A 23370-nucleotide genomic window follows, 5' to 3' on the forward strand; every position below is an offset into this window, starting at 1 on the left:
CTGAGTTTTGCAGTCTTAAAGTTGGTTTGAAATCATTTGGAGCTATATATATGTGTGCATATATATATACACATACATATACGTAATGAAGGATCAAAGAGTAAGGAGAAGCTCAAGAGGCTCTTTACAAATATTGGCACCAGCCAACTGCACATTTGTGATTTGGGCATGCAACGACACGATCCCCAATTGCTCAGGCTTCTCATACACACTCACGCACTGCGTCTCTTCCTGTTTAAAAACACCGAGGCATTTATGTGGCTGTGTGGTTTTAGGGCCTCTTGGCTGCATCTCAACACCTGCTAGAAGGGAAGTGTTCCCTGCTGAGTGCTGAGCACTTTCCAGCTCAGAATTCCAACGTTTGCAGCAGCCACATCTGCCTCCATCACCCCTTTAACACCCAGAGCACTGGGCAACGTTTGGTTGATGTTTGATTAAAGACACGTTTCACTCTGTTATGAATCAGAATGTGTTTATTCAGGAAAACACTGCCTCCCCACCCCCACCTCAATATTTAAACCGGAATAATTAACAAAATATTTTTTATTTGACACAGTACAATTACTCTGACATGTGTCTATTGCTAAAGCCCCCGATGCACTGTCTCACAACACAGGCTTATATATGAAAAAATACCCTTTACATATAAAGGTTCTGATATTCTGCACACAATCTGCTTGCCAAAGGCAGAAGTTCTGCTCTTCTACCACTGTCAAGCTTGAGGAACTCAGCTGAAGCCCCTGGAATTACATTCATATAAAGTATAAACAAATCACATGTTCTCATTTTTAAGCATGAAACTTATTCTTCCTCTTAAGCATAAGCTTTAGAAATACTTCTTTTCAGACAGTTGCTTATGTCAAAGCTCACTCACTTCCTTGGAGTCGGAGCATCAGTAGAGCTCACTGGCTCCTCAAACTGGGTTTTATACAGATTCTTCACATTTCTGTGGTTTCTTTTCTTTTCTTCTCCTTTATATTTCTTTTTCTCCGTTCGTTTTTTTTATAAGAATGACAAATAGAAGCAAATAAGAAGAAGCAGAATAAAACGAACAAACAACAACAACAACAACAACAAAAACAGGGAACTATTTAATAAAAATTTCCTTGTGAAGTCTTAGTACTGAATTGGTGCTTAATTACAAGATGTTGCTCTCCCCCTATCAGTTCTGCATGAGTCCAAGCAATATGCAGTGCTGGGAATGAAACGACCCAAGTGGGAAAGTCTTCCTTGCATGCATACATCCAACAGCTTTCCCAGTTGACATTGGTGTTTGTACAGCTGTCCTCTGCTGGAGAGCCATGGGCTTTCCAGGAGTCTCACAGCCTCACTGCACTCCATAGGAAGCTGTAGAAAGTGCCCATAAGTGATCAGGCCACAGATTAAACAATCCTTGAATTCTGTTGTCTCGACTGGAGCTGATGAGTGCCAGGGCTTAGTGGACTCAGTGAAGACTCAGTCACCAGCTGACAGTGTTTAATATAGGCAGCTAATTTGGGTGCTGTGACTCACCTCCCGAAAGTTCTTGCTTCAAGCCAGCTGTATAGGGAAATGGTAATCCTAAATTTAGATGCAGTGGATGTAGTTGAAGGGAAATGGTGTGCTAATTCCTGCAGGATATGGCATCTCAGGAAAACATGATGAATTTACTCATGGCGTACATCATCCTCATCTTGCAACAGAGGAGGGTAGCAGCTGCCTGTGAGCAGCCCTTGCAGCCTAGAGGCAATGCTGAGAGCAGAAGGGATGAAGGCTCTCTGCCCCCATTGCAGGAATTGTGTGTCAGGAGCTCTGGGCTTTCACTCTCCTTGAAGCCATTTGAACTTCTTGAACCATTTGAAAGTATGCTGTGCCATTCTGGTTCGTCTCTATTCTCACCCACCCCAAACCTCCAAGCTCCCCGAATCCGTTTTGAAAACGGTCACTGGGGATTTTTAAACATGAGCTCATCTGGGTGGGGGCACTGCTTCAGAACAGACTCAGCCAAAACACTTTTCCAAGACTCTGCTTCCTCACAGTTTATCATGTTTTGTTCTAGTAGTCCCACAGTCACCATGAAAAGGGATTTTGAGGTCACGGCGTGTGACCCATGCTGTCACAAGGGTTGCTTGTCAGAATTTGCTCTCTACAGCTGTTCCTCGTACAGAAGCTGCCTTTGCTTTGAGGCTTTCCCTTGCTCCTCACACCCAACGTGCACTGCATCACTTCCACTTTTAGGAGATGCATCAGCCAGGACTCCCCAAAAGTTAGCAAGGCTCCTCATTAACTTTGCTTTTTAATTGGTTGTTTATGCCAATTAGCTCCTTTCTCCCCTTAATAGATAGAGCGCTTGAAAATAAATTGCTTCTAATATTGAACTACAAAGACTAACATTCTGAAAAAGAGCAGATAAGTTTAAGAGCAATGGCTGAGGCTCCTCAAGAATGCTGTTTGCTCTCCAAAGGAATCTGTGTGTGTGAGAGGAGCACGGAACCAGGTGGGCGCATGGCTGAAGGTCAGTGGTTTGGATCCAGGTGGGATCTTTAGAAGAGGAGTGCTCACTCTGGGGTAGAACACAGTCCCTGGGTTGGCTTATAGCACAGCGATGGATTCTTCCCTCAGTGACTGCAATTTCCTCCGTCTGAGAAATGTGGAAGAACATAAAATGAAATGAAACCATCAGCCAAGCAAATGCAAATCTCCGTGTCCTCTGTAAGCATTCATGCAGCCTGACAAACGCATGCGTGTCAGATAACCTCAAACGAATGAGGTCAGATGACCTCATTTTCAGATATGAGCTCTGATAAGTTTGAGTTCAGGACAATTCCACAGGGGGTGATGCTGAGCCTTCTGAAGTGCAGTCCATCCTGGACTCAAAGCCTGGCAGCTTCAGGGAAGTTCAGTTCCAACTCTACACTCTCTGGTATCAAACATGATTTGACTTTGATTTGCTGCCCCTGGGTGAGCTTGGATGGAAGTGAATTGCACTGGCTTGACTTCTGTTTAAGTTTCCTACTAAAATTTCTTACGGTACTTAACAACAGCCAGAATTAAGCCAGTAATACAGTTTAACACAGTTTAAGAGTGTGATCCCTTCTGAGAAGGGTGAGATGCTGCTGCATCCTCCCTGGTCCACTTAGCAATGAAGCACACACACACAGCTGCACATTTGCCACAACTGAAAACTGGGGAAGGAATTTTCAGGTTTTATCCGTCACTGTCCACTCCTTGGAGCTTCCAGGGCTCAGGGAAGGGCAGGTTGGGGTGAGCAGAGCCAGTGGGAAGCTGAGACCATGGGACCGGGTTCTTTCCCAAAGCGTTGCCATGGATTCTGCTGAAGAGTCGTGGCATTGTGCAAAGAATCAGCCTGGATTTACTTTTTTAGCAGAGAGTTGTTGTCAAAAATAAACTGGCCCAAAGAACTGGGAAATCAGAGAAGGAAACATGAGGAAAGAGTGAAGTGACTTGGAGAATGCCAGAAAGCAAGGAGGCTGCTGCTTGGCTCAGGGCCTCGCTTCAGTGAGAGCTATCTAACAGTTTTACAACCAATGGCAAAATCACTCTATTAATGAGCCCTCTTTATGGCTCTAATTTATTCTTAGTTCTCAGAGGCAATGGAGTAGAGGCCAAATAGTTTTATCCCTCAGTATTAAAAAGCCACGAGCTGAGAGGCTTAGTGCTGCTTTGTCAGGATTTTCTCCATCTGGCAAAATAATAGAATAAAATGATCCTACGAAGAGAGCTCCTTTAGCTTTTTAAAGAATGGGCTTTCTCTTTCAATTCAAAGCACTTAGGAAAAGGTGGGAGTGCAGGGAGTAAACACATATTTTCACTCATTAGTTGCCTTCTCAATATTCAGGAGCTATAGCTCCTCACTGCCAGTCTTGCTGACACTTCTCTGGACATTGGTGGTACTCATCAAGGCTGTGGCAGATAGAAGTTAAAAGCCCTGTTCCAAGATGGGAAAGATTGATGGGGTCCAGAGGGGTGAGGTGACGGCAATGGAGGTGACAATGACATGAACATATCATGGGGATTCTTTTAAGTTTCTTTAATGTGGAAAGGAAAAAAGAAAACACGAATTTCGTTTTCTTTTTTTTTTTTTTTTTCCTTTGGTCATTAATAGCAGAAGGAATTTTTGTTTTCGTCAGTGTTTATCAAAACAGAAAGTAGATATCCATAGCAGTGAGTCAGCCTGACTATTTCTGACCCTTTGAAAGGTTTGTCGCGTTTTGAAATCACCTGGTTAATGGATTGAACCCTCAAGAATGTAGCAGGAAATATCACAAGTAAAAAATTACTTCCATGAGAAGCATTTTGAGTATGCTCACACAAACTGATCATCAGATAAGCCCGAACAATGAAAGACTTCCGGGGTTTTGGAAGCCAGAAACTGATTTCTAAGCTAAATCCATGATGAAAGTTTAGGTGTAAACAGTTCACCCAGTCTTAGTCATGTGAAAAGAAGGATAAACAGACCAAAGGGAAAAAGCTGAATGCCAACAACAACTGGCCACGGTAGAACCCCGGAGATGAAGGGAGAAAAGGAAAGCCTGAATCCTTGGCAACTTTTTCCTACATTCTCTCATGGTGAAAATCAGATTTAAAATAAAAGCCTGTGTTACTGAAATTCACGGAGTACGAGGGCCTGAGGTTGCTTGCATCATTCATTACCTCATAACTCAAAGAATATGAAATGAAATCTGGACTGTCCGAATGCCACAGCTTGTAGCTGATGGCCAGCTATGAAATCATCCTTGGGAAAGTTGGGACCTCAGATCTAAATCTTGGATTTTCCAACAGTTCAGATGTTGGGATGTGTTTACACAGCACTGTGCTGTCGTGTCACCCAGGGAACTGCCAAACAGGCAGGGCACAATTTGGGGGAAAAGCATCGTAACAAACTCCTTTGTCACGTGGCAAAGAAGATCATCTTTTAATATTAATTACGGAAAGGCCTAGAAGTTCCAGGTGAGAACAGAGGCTGAACATGGTGCATATACAAAGGCTCTGCCCCGAAGAGCTTAATTTTAAATAGAGAAGATGGATAAATAGTGAAAAGGAAAACACTTGGAACTAAACTGCATAAAGTTTGTAGCAGAATGCAGCACAGAAACGTTTGGTGAGTCCCCAGTCTCCTACACTCTGTCCCAGAGTTTTAGCTACCAGCCTGGGAGTCAGCAATTTCCTCTTTCCTTAGCATGATCTATCCATAAACTCACTCCAGAGTTGTGGTTGCATGCTCCAGTTGAAAAGAAAGCCTTAATTACAAGCGTTGGTTGTTAGGTTTTTTTGGAACGACCGTGTCAAAATACTGTTCCACAAAATTCAGATCAAAAGGATTTCCCCATCTCCTGAGCACAGGCAATCTGTCAGCAGTGCGTTAGCCAAGAAGTCTTGATAATGTGTGCTCTTCCCATAATCTGGTTGCATTTCGGGCTGTGTTTGCACTGCATTGCTTGGAGAACCCGCTGCCACATCTGTGCTGCTGGATCTGCTGTCCAACAGCAACCCTACCATGACCAAACCAGAGCAACCTGACGTCTGCCAGCTGTGGGTATTGCAGTGTTTTAAGATTTCGTTCTGGGGCACAAAGTTCCTCATTTACCCTAACGATGAGGTAAGATAGGAAACATAAAACAAGGTGTAGCCTAGTAAAAGCAGGCTGCTGTCATCAGAGGAAGACAGAGAAAGTCTGTGCAGCAGTGGGGAGCCAGAAAGCTCCTCAGATCTCATCGCTGTACCTCAAGACCCCGAGCACGTTATCGTTGGGAAGGTGAATTTCATTCAGGAATTTAGGATGGCTGAGTGTTACTGATATCCGGTCCTCCACGTTCAAGTACGTCAAATGGAGCTGGAACAAGGTCTTAAAATTCTTTTCTTGGCACGAGTCTGATGCACACCACGTGGATAAGGTCTGCCTGTTGACTTCGTCGTTGATGAGGAGCTCTATCTTGAGGTCTGTGGGGCTGTGGGAACAGTTGGCAAAGTGGAGGTTGAGGTGGCAGTAGATCAGGTAGAGGCCCTTTTCACGGATCACCAGCTCCTCGCTCTTGCACTGGATGTTGTCACATATACTCTGCCCAGTCAAGCTCAGCTTCGAGCTGTTGACTGAATTTGACACTAGAAAGAAAAGCAAGGACATTGTAAAGCGAGCCGATGAATCCTGGTGGCCTAAATTCAGTTTTATGGATGTGCAGTGTGGTAAATGGAGACACGTGCTCTGCGGTTTTCCCAATGGAAACTCTTGGAGAGGGCCCCAGTGGGTGGCTGAGCACTCATGGGTGGATTGGGGTGCTGAAAGGTCCCAGGGATTGTGCAGCCCCTTGGGAAACCCGAGACAGGGAGGTGCAGTGGGAAATGGCCTTCTGCGGTATTTAGGGGGAATAATGGAGACACGTTTGTGTGGGGAAGGTATCTAATTATTTACTGTCTCTTTTGAAGTCAAAGAAAATGTTCATGTGATTGGATAGAGCTCCCACTGACCTCTCATGTACGCAGCAGCTCCCTTGGCCGGGACATTCTGTAGGATTCTTAAATAGTCTTCGGAATTGTTCCCTGAAGGAAACAACACAGTAAGTGAGCACGCCTGATTTCTTTGTGCTGTCAAAAAGTCAAAGTCTGGCACCACACTCAGTACCACCGGGTTGGGTAAACACCAAGTGATGGGGTGGGATGGGATGGGATGGGATGGGAGGGGAGGGGAGCAGAGGGGAGGGGAGGGTATAGGAATACATGCAATGGAATCCTTTAGGAGCTCTTCCTTGTGCTCCCTGACAGCTTGCTTGTGCTGTGCCCACTTATCTCAGCTCCCTGGGATGATGGATGAGCTGAGCAGCCAAACTCAGCTTCGATGCAGAGGATGCTCCTCTGTGCTATCACCAGAGCTGTGTTTATTTCCACCTAGGCTGGTGATGTGAGACTGTTCTATTCTACCGGGCACTGACTGGCGTGGGAATATCACTTTTCACCCATCCTCTTGGGTTTGGACCCGGATGATCTTTAAGGTCCCCTCCAATCTAAGCCATTCTATGATTCCTCACAACTGCACAGTGGAAGATCCAAAGCAACAAGCAGCAACCCACACAGCCCTGAGAGCCGTTTCCTTCTGCTTGGTGCGTAATACCTGACCTGCACGCTGATTCCATAGCACCGTAATGCTCTCGGTTCAGTAAAACTTGCAACTTAAAACGGCCCATAGGGTGCTCCACCCCCTCCGTTATAATGTGGGTTCCAGCAGGATTCCGGTGCAACCTTTGAATCTGAGCGCTGCCCCCAGCCAGCTCGGCCCCGCTGCTCGGCTCACGGCAGGAGGAGCTGCGGGGCGGTACCGGGGCAGGGCGGACCGGGGCAGGGCGGTACCAGGGCGGTACCGGGGCGGTACCGGGGCTGCCCCATCGCACAGAGCCCGAGAGCGGCGGCCGCGCGGTGACGGCTCCCTCCCACGGCCGCGCCCGGCTCTGCATCCCGGCTCCGCATCTCCATTCCTCATCCCCTCCCCGCATCCCGGCTTTGCATCCCTGACCCTGCACTCCTCCACTTCCTTCCCCGTTTCACCTCTCTTCCAGCCGCACAGAATCAGAATCGTCTGAGTTGCAAGGGGCCTTAAAGGCCATCTGGTCCGAATGTCTGCAGTGCACAGGGACACCCACAGCTCCAGCAGTGCTCAGAGCCCTGAACAACCTAATCTTGGCTGTCTGCAGGGATGGGGCATCACCGCCTCTCCGTGCAACCTGTGCAGTGCCTCATGTGCCCATCTGCTTTTCCTAAGCCTTTCCTCCTTTTATCATACGAAATTCACTGAAAGGCACTAATTATTCCCCCTTTATTATCTGTTTGTGTGCAGTCCTGCACAGCCTATGTGCATAAGGACACAGGGACAAGTTGTACATTCAGGACAACAGAGAGCATCTCCCTCAGTGCAGCCACGCAGGTGGTTGGTTATTTCTCATTGCATTGATCTCTCCCTCTTTACATCTCCTGGCTCTCCTGTAGCCGGGGAAGGGATGTCGTGGCAGTTCAGATGGGGAACTGGGAAGGAATGAAGCATGAAGGAATTTCAGCAGCATCCTGCCAAATTATAAGCTCCTATTTCAGGGTACACAAATCGTTTTCCTGACACACAGCTGGTAATGAGTCCCCCAACCTCCAGGGGCTCCTGAAGGAGCAATTAACACACAGAACTGAACTCTACTAATCGTGATGCTGTGGCATGGCACGGGGTGACATATTTCTTGTTCCTCACATATGGCATAGCGGGACTCGACTAAATCCAAAGTGAGCAGAGACTCTTAATGTTCATTCCTGAAACTAAAGGTACAAGAAAGAACTTCAGACCCTTACAATGTCAGCTTGGCCTGATTTTAAGAGGCGTTTGGTCAGGAGGATAGAGAAATCAGGGAGAAGCAGGTCCCACAAAGTCCCACTGGTTGGTATTTTGAAACAGTGCACCCTTTGCACTCATTCTGTTGGAAAAGCAGTCTGTGCATGTCTTGAAAGAATAGTAACTTTCCTCTGCTTCCATTAGCTGCAGCAGTTTTAGGGGAGCAGGTGCTCCCTGCCCTCCAACAGTGAGTAAGTCGTGTCTCAAACTCCCTTAGCTGTGCTGGAAATCCCCAGAGAAAAACCAAAGCCGACTTTCCTGATGACAGTCATATCAATATAGTGTGTTAGTGTACAGAGATGTGGAGCAGGATAGAAAAAAAGCTCTTCTGCTCCTTATTTCAGGCAACAAGAGCAGCAACGGTAACAAGAGCCACTGGAAATGCACAGCCAGGGCCCTGAGCCCACTTGCATTACTGATATCCTTCATACAAAGACAATATTTACACAGAAAAGTGGTGCCATGTGGGGGCTTTACTCTGTAAATCAGAGAACCCCCTGCTGCTCAAGCAGACCATGCTGCAGCCTTGCAGCTTCTGCCAGGTGAAGACAGCACTGTGCCCACACACACAGCTGGTGCTGCATGGAACCCCTCCAGCCCTGAGCTGCTGCAAGGTTTGCACTGCATCTCTTCAGAACAACCGTCACTGATGTGGCTGCACTTCACACTTTCAAAGCTGCACTTACGTTCATTGATGTCAGCAAGTTTGATATGTGTGTGTTCAAAGCCTTTATTTGGTGACATCAGCTGTGTTTCTGAGAAGGCAAGTTATGGAAAAAAAAAAGGTATAGAGACATTTCCTGTCCTCGCTCTGCTGAGGCTGCTTATAACCATTTTCTAGTTTTATTTCTCAAGTTACTCCTTTTATCCGAATCATTTCAGCACAAGCCAGCAGAGACTGAAATTGCCAGAGCTGCAGGACTGATCAATGGATGTGTTCAATCACATCGCCTAATTGGCTCTGCACTGGTAGGGGTGTAAATCAGAAGTGATCCCACTGAAGTCAATAGGATTATATCTGCTTATAAATGAGGTCAGAAGGGGGAAAAGCAAAGCCTCAGCGGGGTCTAAGCACCAAAAAGCCCCACTGGTTGCACGTCCACCATCAGACTGCATGAAAGAAACCTGCTGATAAAGAAGCAGCCTTAAAGGAAGCTATCTAGGCTATTTTATCCTAAAGAAACTATTAGGAGATAATTCACTTTTGCCTTCCTGACGCCTTTTACCATAGGCTGAGCATCCACAGTGGGTGTGGATGCCCACTGGAAAAGGGGCAGGCTAGTGTGCCCATAACACAGCTCTTCTCCACCATGCCATGGGGTTTGATAGTGCTGCTGCCCCACTGACAGCTCCACAGTTTCCACCCACAGTGCAAAATGCTTGTGTTGAAGCAGCAGGCTGTGTCTGCTGGCCAGGAGGAACCTGAATGCTCCAGGACAGGGCTGGACCTGCTGCCAGACAGGTCCAAGAAGAAGAGGATCCAACTGGGTATCCTCCTCACTGCTTGCTGACTCAATTTCCCCACTTGTGAGATGGATATAGATTCAGGGCAGTGAAATCAAGAGCTGGAAATGGCATGAAAGAGCAAATCAGAGCCTGCTAACCCAGCAGCAAAAGCCTCACAGATGGTGTTTTTGAGGTTCCTCCTCATCTCCAAAAACAGAAACGTCAGAAACATCTCTTTCCTAATTTCATGAGCTCTTCATATATGTATATATATATATATATTCATCTAGTACCTGACCAATCTGTTGGCCTTCTATGATAGAGTGATGGCATCATTAGACAAAGGAAGATGAACTGATGTCATCTACCTGGATTTCTTCAAGACCTTTGATATGGTCCCACATCACATTCTTATCTCTAAATTGGAGAGGTATAGATTTGAAGTCTGATCTGTTCAGTGGATAAAGAATTGGTTGGATGGTCATAGCCAGAGGGCTGTGGGCAATGGCTCTGTGCCCAGGTGTCCCCCAGGGTTCCATCTTGGAACCATTGCTCTTCAATGTCTTTATCAGTGACATAGACAGTGGGATCAAGCACACCCTCAGTGAGTTTGCTGATGACACCAAGCTGAGTGGTGCAGTTGGTGTAATAGAAGGAAGGGATGCCATCCAGAAGGACCTAGACAGCTTGAAAAGTGGGCCCACGTGGCCCTAATGATGTTCAACATGGCCAAGTGCAAGGTGCTGTGCTTGGGTCGGGGCTCAGTACTTTTTAGCAACACTGATCAGCTCATTACTAATTAAACAAGCCCTCATTTTGACTAAGCAGCACCAGTCTAGGTGTAGTTTCCCCTGATGTTTGCTCAGGAGGATGCTTGTACACTCTGTCTGGCATTTACAAGCCAAAGACTTGCCAAACTTTGTTAAAATGAGAAACACAGCTTAAGAGCCCTGATCTTTCTTACACCAGACAGACCCGTACAGACTTCACGACACACACATCCTGAAGCTGATAAAGCTAAAACCTGCATGCTCTAAATGTGAGGTGCCCATTTCTGGAGAGCCCACTGCCCTGGGATCAGAAACACCCCGTGATTTCAGTGGTTTGCATTAGACAATTCCAGGATGGAAGAGAATATTTTCAGAGCTTGAAAGTCAGTCCAGAACCATGGGGATGTGGCACTGGGGGCCATGGTCAGTGGGCATGGTGGAGGATGGGCTGGGGTTGGACTTGGTGATCTGAGAGGTCTTTTCCAACCTTAATGACTCTATGATTTCACATTTTTCTTTGTATTTTCCTCCATAAAATTAATCTATCAATAATTTCCTTCTGGCACATATTAATATGTGATTCCGTATTTATGAAATGTAGATGAGTTTCCAAAGAGAAATATTTCCACAGAAAGAATAAGTCACAAACATTTACTTTGTGACAGCTTTAATTCCTTTCCCCTGTTGCTCAGGTACTCCACCAACAATGACACAGGTTTGCAGGAAGTTGCTATCATTTCTTCACACCAACACCTAATTAGCTGATGTTGCATCTCAGCTACTGCTTGCAGATTGCTGCAAACCCATCCATCGAGGGCTGACAGCTGAGTCAGGAACACAGACCTTCTGTAAGTCAGCCTGAGTGCCCACCGGTGTATAGCTAAGAATAGAGTGTGTTCTCATTGGAAATCTGAATGCAGTCAGAGTGTTTTTCCTGTTTTAGGATTACAGAATTAATGTGGGAAGAGGCTATGCCTGGTTGTCTGGAGCATTGTCCCTTTGCGTGGCAATGCAGTCATAGAATCATAGGCCTGGGTTGCAAAGGACCACAATGCTCATCCAGTTCCAACCCCCTGCTGTGTGCAGGGTAACCAACCAGCAGCCCAGGCTGCCCAGAGCCACATCCAGCCTGGCCTTGAATGCCTGCAGGGATGGGGCATCCACAGCCTCCTTGGGCAACCTGTTCCAGTGCCTCACCACCCTCTGGGTGAAAAACTTCCTCCTAATATCTAACCTAAACCTCCCCTGTCTCACTTTAAAACCATTCCCCTTGTCTGCCTTCAGTCCCCCTTCAGTCTGCCAGCATGGGAGCATCGTCCACCATCAGCACGCTGGATGATCCTGCATCCCCATGAGCATCTCTGAGATGCTGTGCACAAACAGACACCCTCACCTTGCCCATCAGACGGCTTGGAACAAGGCTCAGCACCCAACCTTGGCCACTTTTCGACACAGGGCTTCAAGTCCTGTTGTGAACCAAATTACACTGTCAACACTGGGGCTGCTCAAGGCGCAGAGGTAGCAGCAAACAAATCCCCAGCACAGTCCCTGTCCTGCAGTGTGGAGTCCCAGTTCTTTGCTCTGCAGCTGCTGGATGGGGCCTCACAGTTCCTGCTTAGGAGTCAGCAAACGCTGCCTGGCAGAGCTCCCTGCTGTAAATCACCCGCTGGGATCTATTAATCAATTAGCTCTGCTTTATGCATTTTAAGAGAAAAATAAAAGACCATTGTAATTTGCTCACACTTTAACGCTCCGTTACCCTGCCAGAGCTGTGCAACAGAACCTGATGGGCTGATAGAGCACCTGCACCCATTGCAGACAGCTTCCAGCAGCCCTTCCTGCCCTGTGGCACTTTTTTGTCATCCCCTCCTTTGTCTTTATGCTAATCTCAGATTCGGCAGCAGAATTCAGAGCGACAGGGAGCCTGCCATTGATATTAACCCAAAGGCCAAATGGTTTCTGCCTAATGAAACAACACCTTGTAAATTCCTGGAGAGAACAGGCACCTGCTGCCTTGATGGGGAGAAGGAGCAGTTGGTGTAGACCGTGAGATTTGCAAATATATATATATGTATTTACATACTGAGATGCTTTTCTGGACTAGTGAGACTTCTCCTTTCTACTCTGGGAATGCCAGTGTCACTTGAGCTTTGCTTCACATTAACACCAACCTAGGAGATGGCCCCTGTCCCTCCTCTGCCAGTCCCTGACCACCACTCCATAGCTTTCACTGCTTCTTTCCAGCTGGTGGTGGGATACTGCCTTGAGAGCAGCACTTTGTGGGCACCCTAATGGGAAAAGAAAACCCTTCCGGTTCAACTGGTCTTTTAATACACAACAGATGATGGTGAGGCTGCTGAGAAGTTCTCTGAAAGGGCAGTGTGATGTGCAGGGACAGTTTTGTGTGGTATGAGGAAAGCCCAATGCAGAAGAGCCCTGGATTTAAAACTTCTCCCAGTTTGAGTGTGCGTTGCCTAAATTCAGCATTATGTCACCTGTGTGCAAAAATGGAGGTGGAGAAAAAGATGGTTATGTGACAAGGGCTTTCTAGGCCTTGAATTTCAGTTTCCTGTGCTTCAGCTTTCCCATCTGTAGAGTGGGAGGTGATGCTGTCTCCTATCCTCCAGCACCAACTAGGAATCATCTTAGCAAGAACTCAGAATGCTGAGTGCCAAGGGCCGTGGAACCAAGAAGGAAATGGCAATGAAACAAATAGAGCTGCTCTGATTTACATTGGGGAAAAAGCAGAATCTGGGCAGGCTGTCTCTGTTGTCTAGTTAGAAAGCTTTCTCCTATTTTGGGCTCCCCATGTCCATGCTCTGCCTGTTTAAATTCCTGCTCCTTGCCTCTTGCTGCATTTCTGCACTTTTCTCTATTAGATCTACCCCTGCCCTCTTTCCTTTTCCCCACAAATGGGTAAGAAATACGTAACTGTCTCTGCGGGAGACACCAGAGGAGTTCAAGAGAAGGTCTTGTTGTTTTGAAGTATGTCCTTGTACAGATGGGGACATCACACCCACATGTGTAAGAGCCAGCAAAGACACCTGACGGCAGATTCAGAAATGGTTGTGCCTTCCTCAGCCATGCCCTGCCTTCCTGAGCTACTGAGTAATTCAAAATCTTGTTTTCTTTTTTCCTTTCTTTTTCCAGTGCCTTGGCTTTCCACCAAGAAATGCCTTTATGTGTAATGGGCACAATTGCCTTGCTCATGATCCTGGGCAATATCTACATTACAGATGGAATGAATTGCACAGACTGTCAGGTTAGGTTTCTTACCTTTGCGGATCCGTTCTGTGCTGCCCTCTGTGGCAGGATCAGCTGCCTGAAAGAGATGTGGGAGAGTGGGTGGTTATTCTGGGAGCAGAGCACTTCTGTGTTCAAGCAGATCACTGCTTTACTGTTGGATCTGCAAGTTGCCATTGCATCTCTGGAAGGCAACGCAGAGCTAGCAGCAGGTGTTACAGAGCACATGGATCCAATGGAGCATCACGAGGCAGGGACTGCTGAGGAGCCCAGCCCTCCAGCAAGCTCTCTGTGCTTGGCCAAATTAGAATCACAGAATCATTAAGGTTGGAAAAAACCTCTAGGATCAAGTCCAACCATCAACCCATCCCACCATGCCCACTGACCGTGTCCCTCAGTGCCACATCTCCACGGTTCTTGAAAAACTCCTTCCTCACTCATTCTTTGTCACAGTCTATAGAAACCTGTTTTTCTGATGTAGTAATACTCTGATGTGTGGCTTTTGTTTGTGTTCTTTTGCAAGCAGAAGTGCTGAAAGCTCCAATGTGGCTTTCAAACCTTGGAGATGGTCAGAGTGGGACTGGACAACCATCAGAGCCAGTGGGATTCATCTGTGGTCCTGCTTCTGTTTCTAAAGTCTGGCAGAAATGAGGCAGACTGCATACATGGGAGACAGCTTCATCCATGGTGGGCTGGAGATCTCAAGGGGCTTAAAACATGAGTACTTTATTTCTGAGTGTAAGTATAACGTCTGGTCTGAGAAGAAAGAAGATATTTGAACAGCGAGATAAGCCATGTTGTGACCATTTCTGATACTTAATCTTATGGCCTTAGATGTTGAAGAATACATTTAATTAGACTTCGACCTAACCATGGTTGAAGTGCAGAGCCATGTCTGCTCCAGGCAAAGCAGTGTTATCATTTGGTCTAACAGCAAAACACTGTGTACCACAGATACAGATTGTGTAGCTGCTTCGTGATTGGGGCATCTCATGTTTGTTTGTTTTCTCTTCTCACACTTACATAAGACCAGGGAACAGTTATCTGTTGCTGAGCCAGAGACTTTTTCCAGGTGATCTTCCCAAGGAATGCAGGAAGGCTGCTGGGTTAGGAGCTGAACGGGAACCTAGGTCTGTAGTCTGGCAAATTTGGCATTTACAGACCTCTTGGTCCTCTGTACAGCATCCTCCCTCCAAAAATCTCCTGGTTCCTCTACGCATGTCTCATCAGATGTTGGGCTGAGAGCAGTTCTGACTGACAGTATTGCACAGGAGAACCTGCTGGATCCTCTCTGCTCACGTCCTGGACTGGTATAGGGCTGTCTCTGTCACACACACTCAAGAAGTGGGGAAATGTTACTTTCCAATACAATCTACGAGCATTTCTGTACTCTGCAAGGAATTAAAGGCCTTTATACGTGGGATAGAGAGATGCTGTATCCCCAGCTAGAATATGCTGAATGATATCAGGCAGCAAATCCACTGCTGCCTGCCAAGTGCTCGGTATGGTGATGGAGACGCTGTCATCAGGAGGCATTGGCCTAACAGCCCTTCCTCAGAGACATGCAGGATGGGGCTGGTGGCTCACAGCTTGCTTTGTAGCCAGGGCAACAGGAGAAAAATGAAAATGAACTGACGTATCGTATCCTCACCTGGGAAGCAGATACCAATGCAGTTCATTTTAGTGGCAATTGACGAGGCATTCAAATAAAGCTTTAGAGTTTTCTCTGAAATACCACTTAGCACTGCTGTTTGCTAACAGCATATTGCTGTAATGGTGTAATGTGGAATGTAAAGATATGCAGTTGGAGCTCAAGGAAGTTACATTTTATAACCCCAGCTCAGGAACAATTCAGTACAATAAAATCACCCTGCCTGGGTGTTGATGATGAAGGATTTTGGTCTTCACTTGGCAACAGAAAGAAAAAATAATAACCAAGTGCAAAGGAAAGTCATTTCTTTCTTCCTTCCCTTAAATATTTACAAGTAGTTTTCCCAAGCTGAGACACCCTGGTGCTGTTATAGAATCACAAAATACCCCCAGCTCAAAGGCACCCACAGGGATCAGAGCCCAACCCAGCCCACAACAAGTGGCAAAACTGCCGTGACGAGCAAGTGCCGGAGTTTTCTCCTTTTTGTTAGGGCTGTCCACCAGAGGGGGCCAGCAGGCTCCGGTGGTTCAGCCCGTGTGGTTGGGAGGTTGAAAATAGGACCGCAAGAAAATGCAGAGCGGTGATGGGCTGTCCCAGATTTTACCCAAAATCCGTTCACAGAGCTGCACCCCATAGGCTGGGTGTCCAATGCAGCATAGCTTGCAGTACAGTGTAAGATCTCATTAAGATTGTGTGCCTAACAATTACTTTCATCCTTACTCTTTCATTGATTTTCACTCTGTGACAGAGATCATATTATGTCCCTATTCTCTCTGCATATATATAGAGAGAGATCTACACAGATGTGTGCATGTGTATATATATGCATATATACACAAGAGCAGTGGGCTGCAGCAGGCAGAAGTGTGTAGGCTTTGGGGCCCTTCTAACAGCGTTAAGAAGGAAAATGCAAGCTAAGGTCTTCTCTGCAGCAACTGTTCTTATTTGAGAGAAAAACAAAAGTCAATTCTGAGAGATGTAGATCAGTGAATGGCCCAAAGCCAGCTGCTTCTGCAGATGAAAGCTGAGAACTGAACTGACTTCAGCTCTGAATGTTGTTCCAAAAAATGTCACTTCCCAGGTCTGACACTGTGCACCAATGCCTTTCTTGAAAACAAAATATCAAAGAGAAAATTTATTGGGGTGCTGGAAATTGCAGGGCAGTGAATAATGGGTGTTGTTACTGATGCTAGATTCAGATAAACAGCTTTGGAATAATGGTTGGCTTTTGTTGTTGTTGTTCTGGTCTTTCACGTATATTTCTGTTACTCAGAACACCTGGATTTTGGGTGAGGGAAGAGCCTTGTTTGATTTTCCCCTTCTCAATACACCCTCCTTCACCCTGAATTAGGCAAGCATAAATTCATCAAAGAGGTGAAGAAAGATGAGCAGACAGCTTCCATGTCCCTGCAATGGGGCTGGGGGGCTGTGTGTTCTGCATGCCACCAGATGCCTCCACTTAATGCAGTGGCAGCCAAGACATGGGTCACCAGGCCAGCACTGTGCCTGTGGTGCACTCATAGAACCCAGCTGACATCTGGAGAGAAAACCAAATCACCCTAAAGGGTTGATCATGTAAAATGTTGATCCTCTCTTGAGAAGATACAAAGGAATGAAGCCAACTGGTGATGGCGTATTCCCTACAGCAACTGGACTCACTGCCCACTGGACTCCCATAACCACACAGCCCCCAGCCCTGGAGCTGCTGGAGTCAATGCTATGGGATGCTCAGCCCAGCCATGGCTGCATTCTGCCCAGCCTTGTCACCAGGAGCCAAATGGTTTTGGAGCAAGCCCTGGTGATTCTTGAGAAGCCTCTCACACAGGATCAGAATCTCACACTGGTCTATCAACTCAAGATGGAGATGGATGGAGAATAACCAGATGATCTTAAAGGTCTTTCCCAGCCTTAATGATCCTATGACAGCTGCTTTTGGACTGAGGGTCTCTTGGTTCCCCAAGAACAAGAACTGAGCTATAGTTTTTGCTGCCCAGTTCCCCTCATGCTGTAAAACTGCAGCTCTGTTTCTCACATTTCTCTCACCCCTCAGCTTCCTGCCTTCTCGTTAAGCCAAGCTGTGTTTCCAAAGCAGCTGCAGTAATGTCATTACTCTTTTAAATGAAAATCTCAACTCTTTCAGTAATATTGTTCCTCTGGCAACTGGTCTAACTGCATTTATCCTGATGGAGAGGTAATTTAATGCTTACTTTCATAATAAGCACAAATGAAAGCCTAATTATATAGGAAAGCTCTGGCAATTCTGTAATTATACAAGCTGCTATTTTAAAGATCTCCCTTAATATCCCAATATTTATCACCTGAAACCCCCCATGTCTCATTCTAACTGTGCACAAACTGCTTCCCTTTTGGATGAGCACTGATTTCAGGTAAATGACTCCTCACTGGTACAACTTAAAGAAGCATCAGTCAAGCTTTAATGGCTTAATTTCTTGGTAATGTGCATACACGGACACAGAAATTGCACACGATCAATTTAGTAAGAGAAAATATTGTACTGAGAGATCGTATTTTGTTTTCCATGGCCAGTCCCTTCAGCAGCCCCATGCTGGTGCTTTCATTCTTTGAATCTTTGTGGAGATTCTTCAGCACTCAGATTTTATGTGTAAAAGCTATAAAATTTCTAATGTGGCGTTTAAAGTTCTTTCCTGTCTCCAAGGAAGACCCATAAACAAAGGCAGCACACAAACCAGGTATCACACACTGAAGCACTGATGTACCTACACTCCACTTTTCCTATGAACCAGCTAGACAGAAGGTGGATTGACTCTTGCATTATGAGCTTTCCAATTCCATTCCCAGCAAAGACACCACATGCTAGAAATTAACCCATGGAGGAAGGATTTCTTTTTTTGAAAATTCTTTCATCTCCCTCTTTTTTCTGTCTTTCTCTCCCCCTAATTCCTGTGTGCATTCATAACAGGGGCCAGAAACTGACCTTCCAGCCATGGGATAATTTTTGGGATTAGAGTAGAAGTTTATATTTAAAAAATAAATGAATAAGAAAAGAAAAAGATCATGAGTGAAGTGAGAATTGCTTACCGTCCTCCGGATAACTAAGACCATGATGGTGGATAACGCAAAGACGAGTAACACAACAAGGGTAGCGATGATGAAATACAAAAAAGTTTTGTTAGTGGCTCCAAGCCTCCTTGAAACGGTGTCTTCATTCACATGCATGGCTGATTCATAGGAGTCTTTCATCTGAAAAAGTGTTTGCTCTTGTGCCAAGCACCTTCTTATATAGCTCTCAGGGTACTGGTCTGTATCTCCCCTTGATCAGGTTCAGGTCGCAGCCCATCTCTGTTCCTGGCAGGATTTTCCCCTTCATCCTGGCTCATGTGATCTGGAAAAAAAACTTCATCACTTGTGGTACAAAGAATGAGGGAGCTGGGGGCGTGAAGCAGGTCGCAGCTGTGAGGAGGGGAAGGAGCTTCATGTTCGTGATCAGGGATTTCGCGACGGCAGTCTTGTGTGTTGCATCGGAGGTTTCTGATGTCAGAAGGTGAATAGTTACTAAGATCAGTGCCCCCTCCCTGCCACTGGCTTTCCGTGAAAAAGAGAGCTATGCAAATTTTGTTTCATTTTATACTCAGTGCAGCTATAGTTCGGTGCAGTACGTTGCCTGGAGCACTGCCTTCCTGTTGCACAGAGCAACCTCTTGTTCTCCTCCGTACCATCCCAGTACTGTGATCTCCAGGGCTCTGCATTCAGAGATCGTAGAATCATAAAGGTTGGAAAGGCATCTGAGATCAAATCCTATCATCAACACATCCCCACTAAAACATGTCATTCAGTGCCACACCTCTGTGTTTCTTGAATACCTCCAGGAATGGTGACTCCACCACCTCCCTGTGCCAGGGCCTCACCATTCTTTCTGAGAATTTTTCCCTAATATCCAACCTGAACCTCCCATGATGGAACTAACGCCATTCCCTATTGTCCTATTGCTGTTACCTGGTAGATGAGGCTGACCTCACCTTGCTACCACCTCCTTTCAGGCAGTTGTAGAGAGCATCTTGGACTGACCCATCCCAGTTACCATAGCCACTCTCCATCACACTTGTGCTCCAGACCCTTCACAGCTCTGTTGTCCATTTCTGGACACTCTCCATCCAGGACCTCAATGTCTTTCTCACAGTGAGGGGCCCAAAACTGAACGCAGCATTTGAAGTGTGGTATCACCAGTACAGAGGGATGATCCCCTCCCTGTCCTGCTGGTTGCACTATTACTGACACAGGCCAGGATGCCGTTGGCCTTCTTGACCACCTGGGCAGACTGCTGGCTCATGTTCAGCTGGCTGTTGATCAGCAGTCTCAGATCCTTTTCCACCATGCAACTTTTCAGCCACTCTGCCCCAGTCCTGTAGCGATGTGTGGGGTTGTAGTGACCAAAGTGCAGGACCCAGCACTTGGTCTTGTTGAATTCCATCCCATTGGCCTTAACCCATCAATCAGCCTGTCCAGATCCCTTTGTAGGGCCTTCTTACGCTCAGGCAGATCCACACTTCCTCCCAATTTGGTGTTATCTGCAAATTTACTGAGGGTGCACTCAATCGCTCGTTCAGGTCATCAGGAAAGATACTGAACAGGACAGGTCCCAGTACCAACAGTACCCCGTGGAACATCACTCATAACCAGACGCCAGCTGGATGCAACTCCATTCAGCAGAACACTCTGGGTCTGGCCATCCAGCCAGTTTTTTTACCCAGCAAAGAGTGTACCTGTCCAAGCCATGGGCTGCAGCTTCTCTAAAGCCAGACTCAAAGGCTTTACTAAAGTCTGGACAGACTATGTCCACAGCCTTTCCCTCATTCACACAGCAGATCACTCCATCATAAAAGGAGATTGGGTTGGTCAGGCAGGACCTGCCTTTCAGGAGCCCCATGCTGGCTGGGTCTGAACCTCTGCTTGTCCTGCGCATGCTGTGTGACTGCACTCAAAGTGATCTGCTCTATAATCTTCCCTATCAAGGTCAGGCTGGCAGGCCTGCAGTTTCCCAGATCTTATTTCCATCCCCTCTTTAGGTGGGAGTCACACAGGCAAGTCTCCATTCTTTGGTATTTCTCCTGCCTCTGAAGGTCTGCAGGTTTTCACAGAAGTGCATCAGGAAGGTGTCTTTGGTACAGGATGCAATTTTTAGGCAAAAGCAGAGAAAGAAAGAAGTCACAAGAAAGTAGACGAGCACAGTGTCAGGATGTGCCCACAGAGAGTGTCTGTATTCACCTCCATGCCCTGACTTATTTGCAGCTGATGAATCAACCCTGGCTTCCCTCTTGCCCACGATTCTCTCCTCAGTTCTAGACTGGCACTAGCACTTAGCCATGGGGTTTCTCACAGAACCCAAGTGAGATTTCTTTCACTGGAAGTATTTCCACTCCTTATCACTGTGGAATCTCCAGTAATTCCTACCCCTGCACTTTTTATGTGAGGTGAATCCTTGCTCTCAGACTAGCCCAACTCCAGAGACGCTTGGTTGTCTTGATAGTTTTTGCAGTTAAATGCGTGCCTCTTTTGATTCCTTTTTATTGAAGCCAGATAACTTGTAACAGAACCAGATGATGAGGGGTGTTTTGTGTCTTAGCTGTTCTCAGTCCACAGATCAGTGACATAAGTTCATGGCCAAACAGGATCTTACCAATGGCCCAACTAACCGAGCAACTTGCCTTCAGTAAGGCACAACCAGAGATGCCTCGTGAAAGATGTCAGAACAGAAAAAACAGGGAAAGTTATTTATTGAGTATAATTATCCAGGTTTCTCTGACTTTGGCATATAAGAGTCCCAAACCAGAGGTAGTACTTTTCTATTTAATCCAGTTCTGCTTAACTGCAGTGACTGGCAGCATCTACTATGCTTGAAAAGACCTTAAGCATCTCTTTGCTCATAGCCGAGCAGGTATTTAACTCAGCAAGGAAAATGACTTACAAGAGGATAATGGTGTTGTAATTTTAAGAATGTCACATCACCTTCGGTGTCATGAGGAGAGCACTGTGAGCTTACAGGTTGTTGTGGCTGCAGAGATGTGCATGGTCAGCTCCTTTTACAAGGCCAGAACACTCATGCTAAATCTACATATAAGTAGAAAAGCAGATGTTGCAATGCTGATAACCACAAAAGAAAAATAGATCAATGAAAGACGGGGGGGAAGGAACATGGAAAAAATTAGCCCCTGTGCTAAGAGGTGCAATCCAGATTAAATCTGGCTTGTTAGTTTCTAAAATAAATTCAGTAGGCCCATTAGCACGGCATTTGAAAGCGACAGTTTCTTGAGATCTGTTGAGAAGATCACAAAAAAAAAAAATTAGGAGACACAGAGCATCGACATTGTACAATAGAGGTTACTAAGGCAGGAAAAAACTAAGACTGTCCCAGGTAACTGTCCCAGTGTCCAGCAGGATGAATAGATTAGTTCCATTTTTCACTGAGGAGGGTGAAATACCTTGAAATGCAGAAGGGAAATGGTGCTCAGCTGAGGCAAGCGTGCTGTTAAGGCAGATGGTGATTTTCAAGCAGGACAAGAATGCAGGATGAATGAGAGCTGCTACTCCTGCAGTTCTGTCTTAGGCAGTAAATAACCACCTCACCTCCCTGTCAAGCTGGTGGTGATGTACTTTCAAACATAACTTCAGTACAGTGCTCCATTACCCCTTACATCCAACATCTCTCTACAGAGTTACCACACTACCTGCCTGATCATGCTTCTTTTCCAAAGCTGAGGTCACTGCTTTCATGCCTTCTCACCAGCACTGCATCCATCCTCACAAGCCCTGGTTGAGAGGCCAAACAGCATTGGTTCTTATTATGATGCACCTACTGCATCCTCTGCAGCAAAGAGCTTTGCTTAAAAGGACAGGGAGGGAGAAAACAGATGAACCACAAAACCAGCAGTTCTAATGATTTCTTGGTAGAGTTTTCAAGTAAGTGTCTTTAGCAGAAAAGTACAAAATATCCCATCCCCTTATTAATATTTAGTTATCTCCTCTTCGCTGAAAGGAACCAAACTGCTGAGAACTGAAAGCACATCCATGTGGTCAACGGAAATTCACCTTTGTTTGAAGTCTGTGAGAACTGAAAACCCTTCTGGCAGACATTAAAGGCCAGTTCTTCAGAGACGTGTGGCCCAGCGACACTGAAATCCAGAGGTGTGAAGAGAACAGATGCCTTTGGGAGTTTTTGTTTTTATCCTCAGTGGGAGCAGTGTCTGTTTCTTATCAAACCATCATTCATGTTTACATCCATACAGTTTGCTACCAGCGCCCCGTCCTGAGCTTTGGAAGACCTAAGAGAGCTCAGAGAATGTTCACCACAATGGAATCGTTTAATTACTGTGAATGCTTCCTAGCTGTGCCCCAATTAAGGGTCTCAAGCAGCAAACATGGGGCAGTCGGGCTCCTGCCTTCAAAGAGGCTGAACTGCACCCAAGTGCACATGCGGATGCTTTGTAAATCACTTGCAATGGAAATGCAACCTCAGTAAACTGAGGTTAGTGCAAAACATCATTGGCACTCAGGGTATGAATCATAGGTTTTTGAATTTCCTCCGATGAATCACTCTCCTGTGTTGTGCTTTGCTGTTGTGTTTGTCCCCAGTGCCTCAGCCCAAGCTGCAGGAGATGGGGCAGGGTCCTCCTGCTGAGCAGGAGCCAAAAACTCTGTGGCATTGGATCCCATGGGAGTGGCACACAAGCTTGCAACCATGGATCAAAGGGTCTCGTCCACCTTGCCTTACCTTTACTGATGCGTGATAGGGAACGTTTCCTGTTGGGTGAGATGGTTGTTATGGGATTCCCATGGAAAATCAGCAATTGGCTGTGACACAGATTTCTTTTATATAATATTTATTAGAAGCTGTGCCTATTCATTTCCTCCTGATCCAAGGT

At 46.2% G+C, this 23370-nt stretch overlaps 1 protein-coding gene across 1 annotated transcript; it reads right to left on the minus strand.

Moving 5' to 3' along the window:
- Window positions 1–458: 458 nt before the first annotated feature.
- Window positions 459–19077, minus strand: TNFSF8 (TNF superfamily member 8). Its single transcript, XM_031601579.2, has 4 exons — window positions 18533–19077; window positions 13855–13900; window positions 6466–6537; window positions 459–6102 (listed from the first exon to the last, which is right to left on the minus strand). Exons 1-4 carry the CDS (start codon window positions 18692–18694, stop codon window positions 5705–5707), a joined length of 678 nt encoding a protein of 225 aa, XP_031457439.2. The 5' UTR covers window positions 18695–19077; the 3' UTR covers window positions 459–5704.
- Window positions 19078–23370: the final 4293 nt, after the last annotated feature.

This window comes from Phasianus colchicus, chromosome 19, assembly GCF_987193195.1.
Source record: "Phasianus colchicus chromosome 19, bPhaCol1.hap1.1, whole genome shotgun sequence".
Classification (NCBI taxonomy): Eukaryota; Metazoa; Chordata; class Aves; order Galliformes; family Phasianidae; genus Phasianus; species Phasianus colchicus.

What these genes read in the sequence shown, in the direction of transcription:
- TNFSF8 (XM_031601579.2), bottom strand. Translation starts at nt 18,694, where the DNA reads ATGAAAGACTCCTATGAATCAGCCATGCATGTGAATGAAGACACCGTT. An exon ending in TCTTAGTTATCCGGAGGACG is followed by an intron (nt 13,901 to 18,532) that starts GTAAGCAATTCT and finishes CATCTCTTTCAG; the next exon opens with GCAGCTGATCCTGCCACAGA. An exon ending in CACAGAACGGATCCGCAAAG is followed by an intron (nt 6,538 to 13,854) that starts GTAAGAAACCTA and finishes TGTTTCCTTCAG; the next exon opens with GGAACAATTCCGAAGACTAT.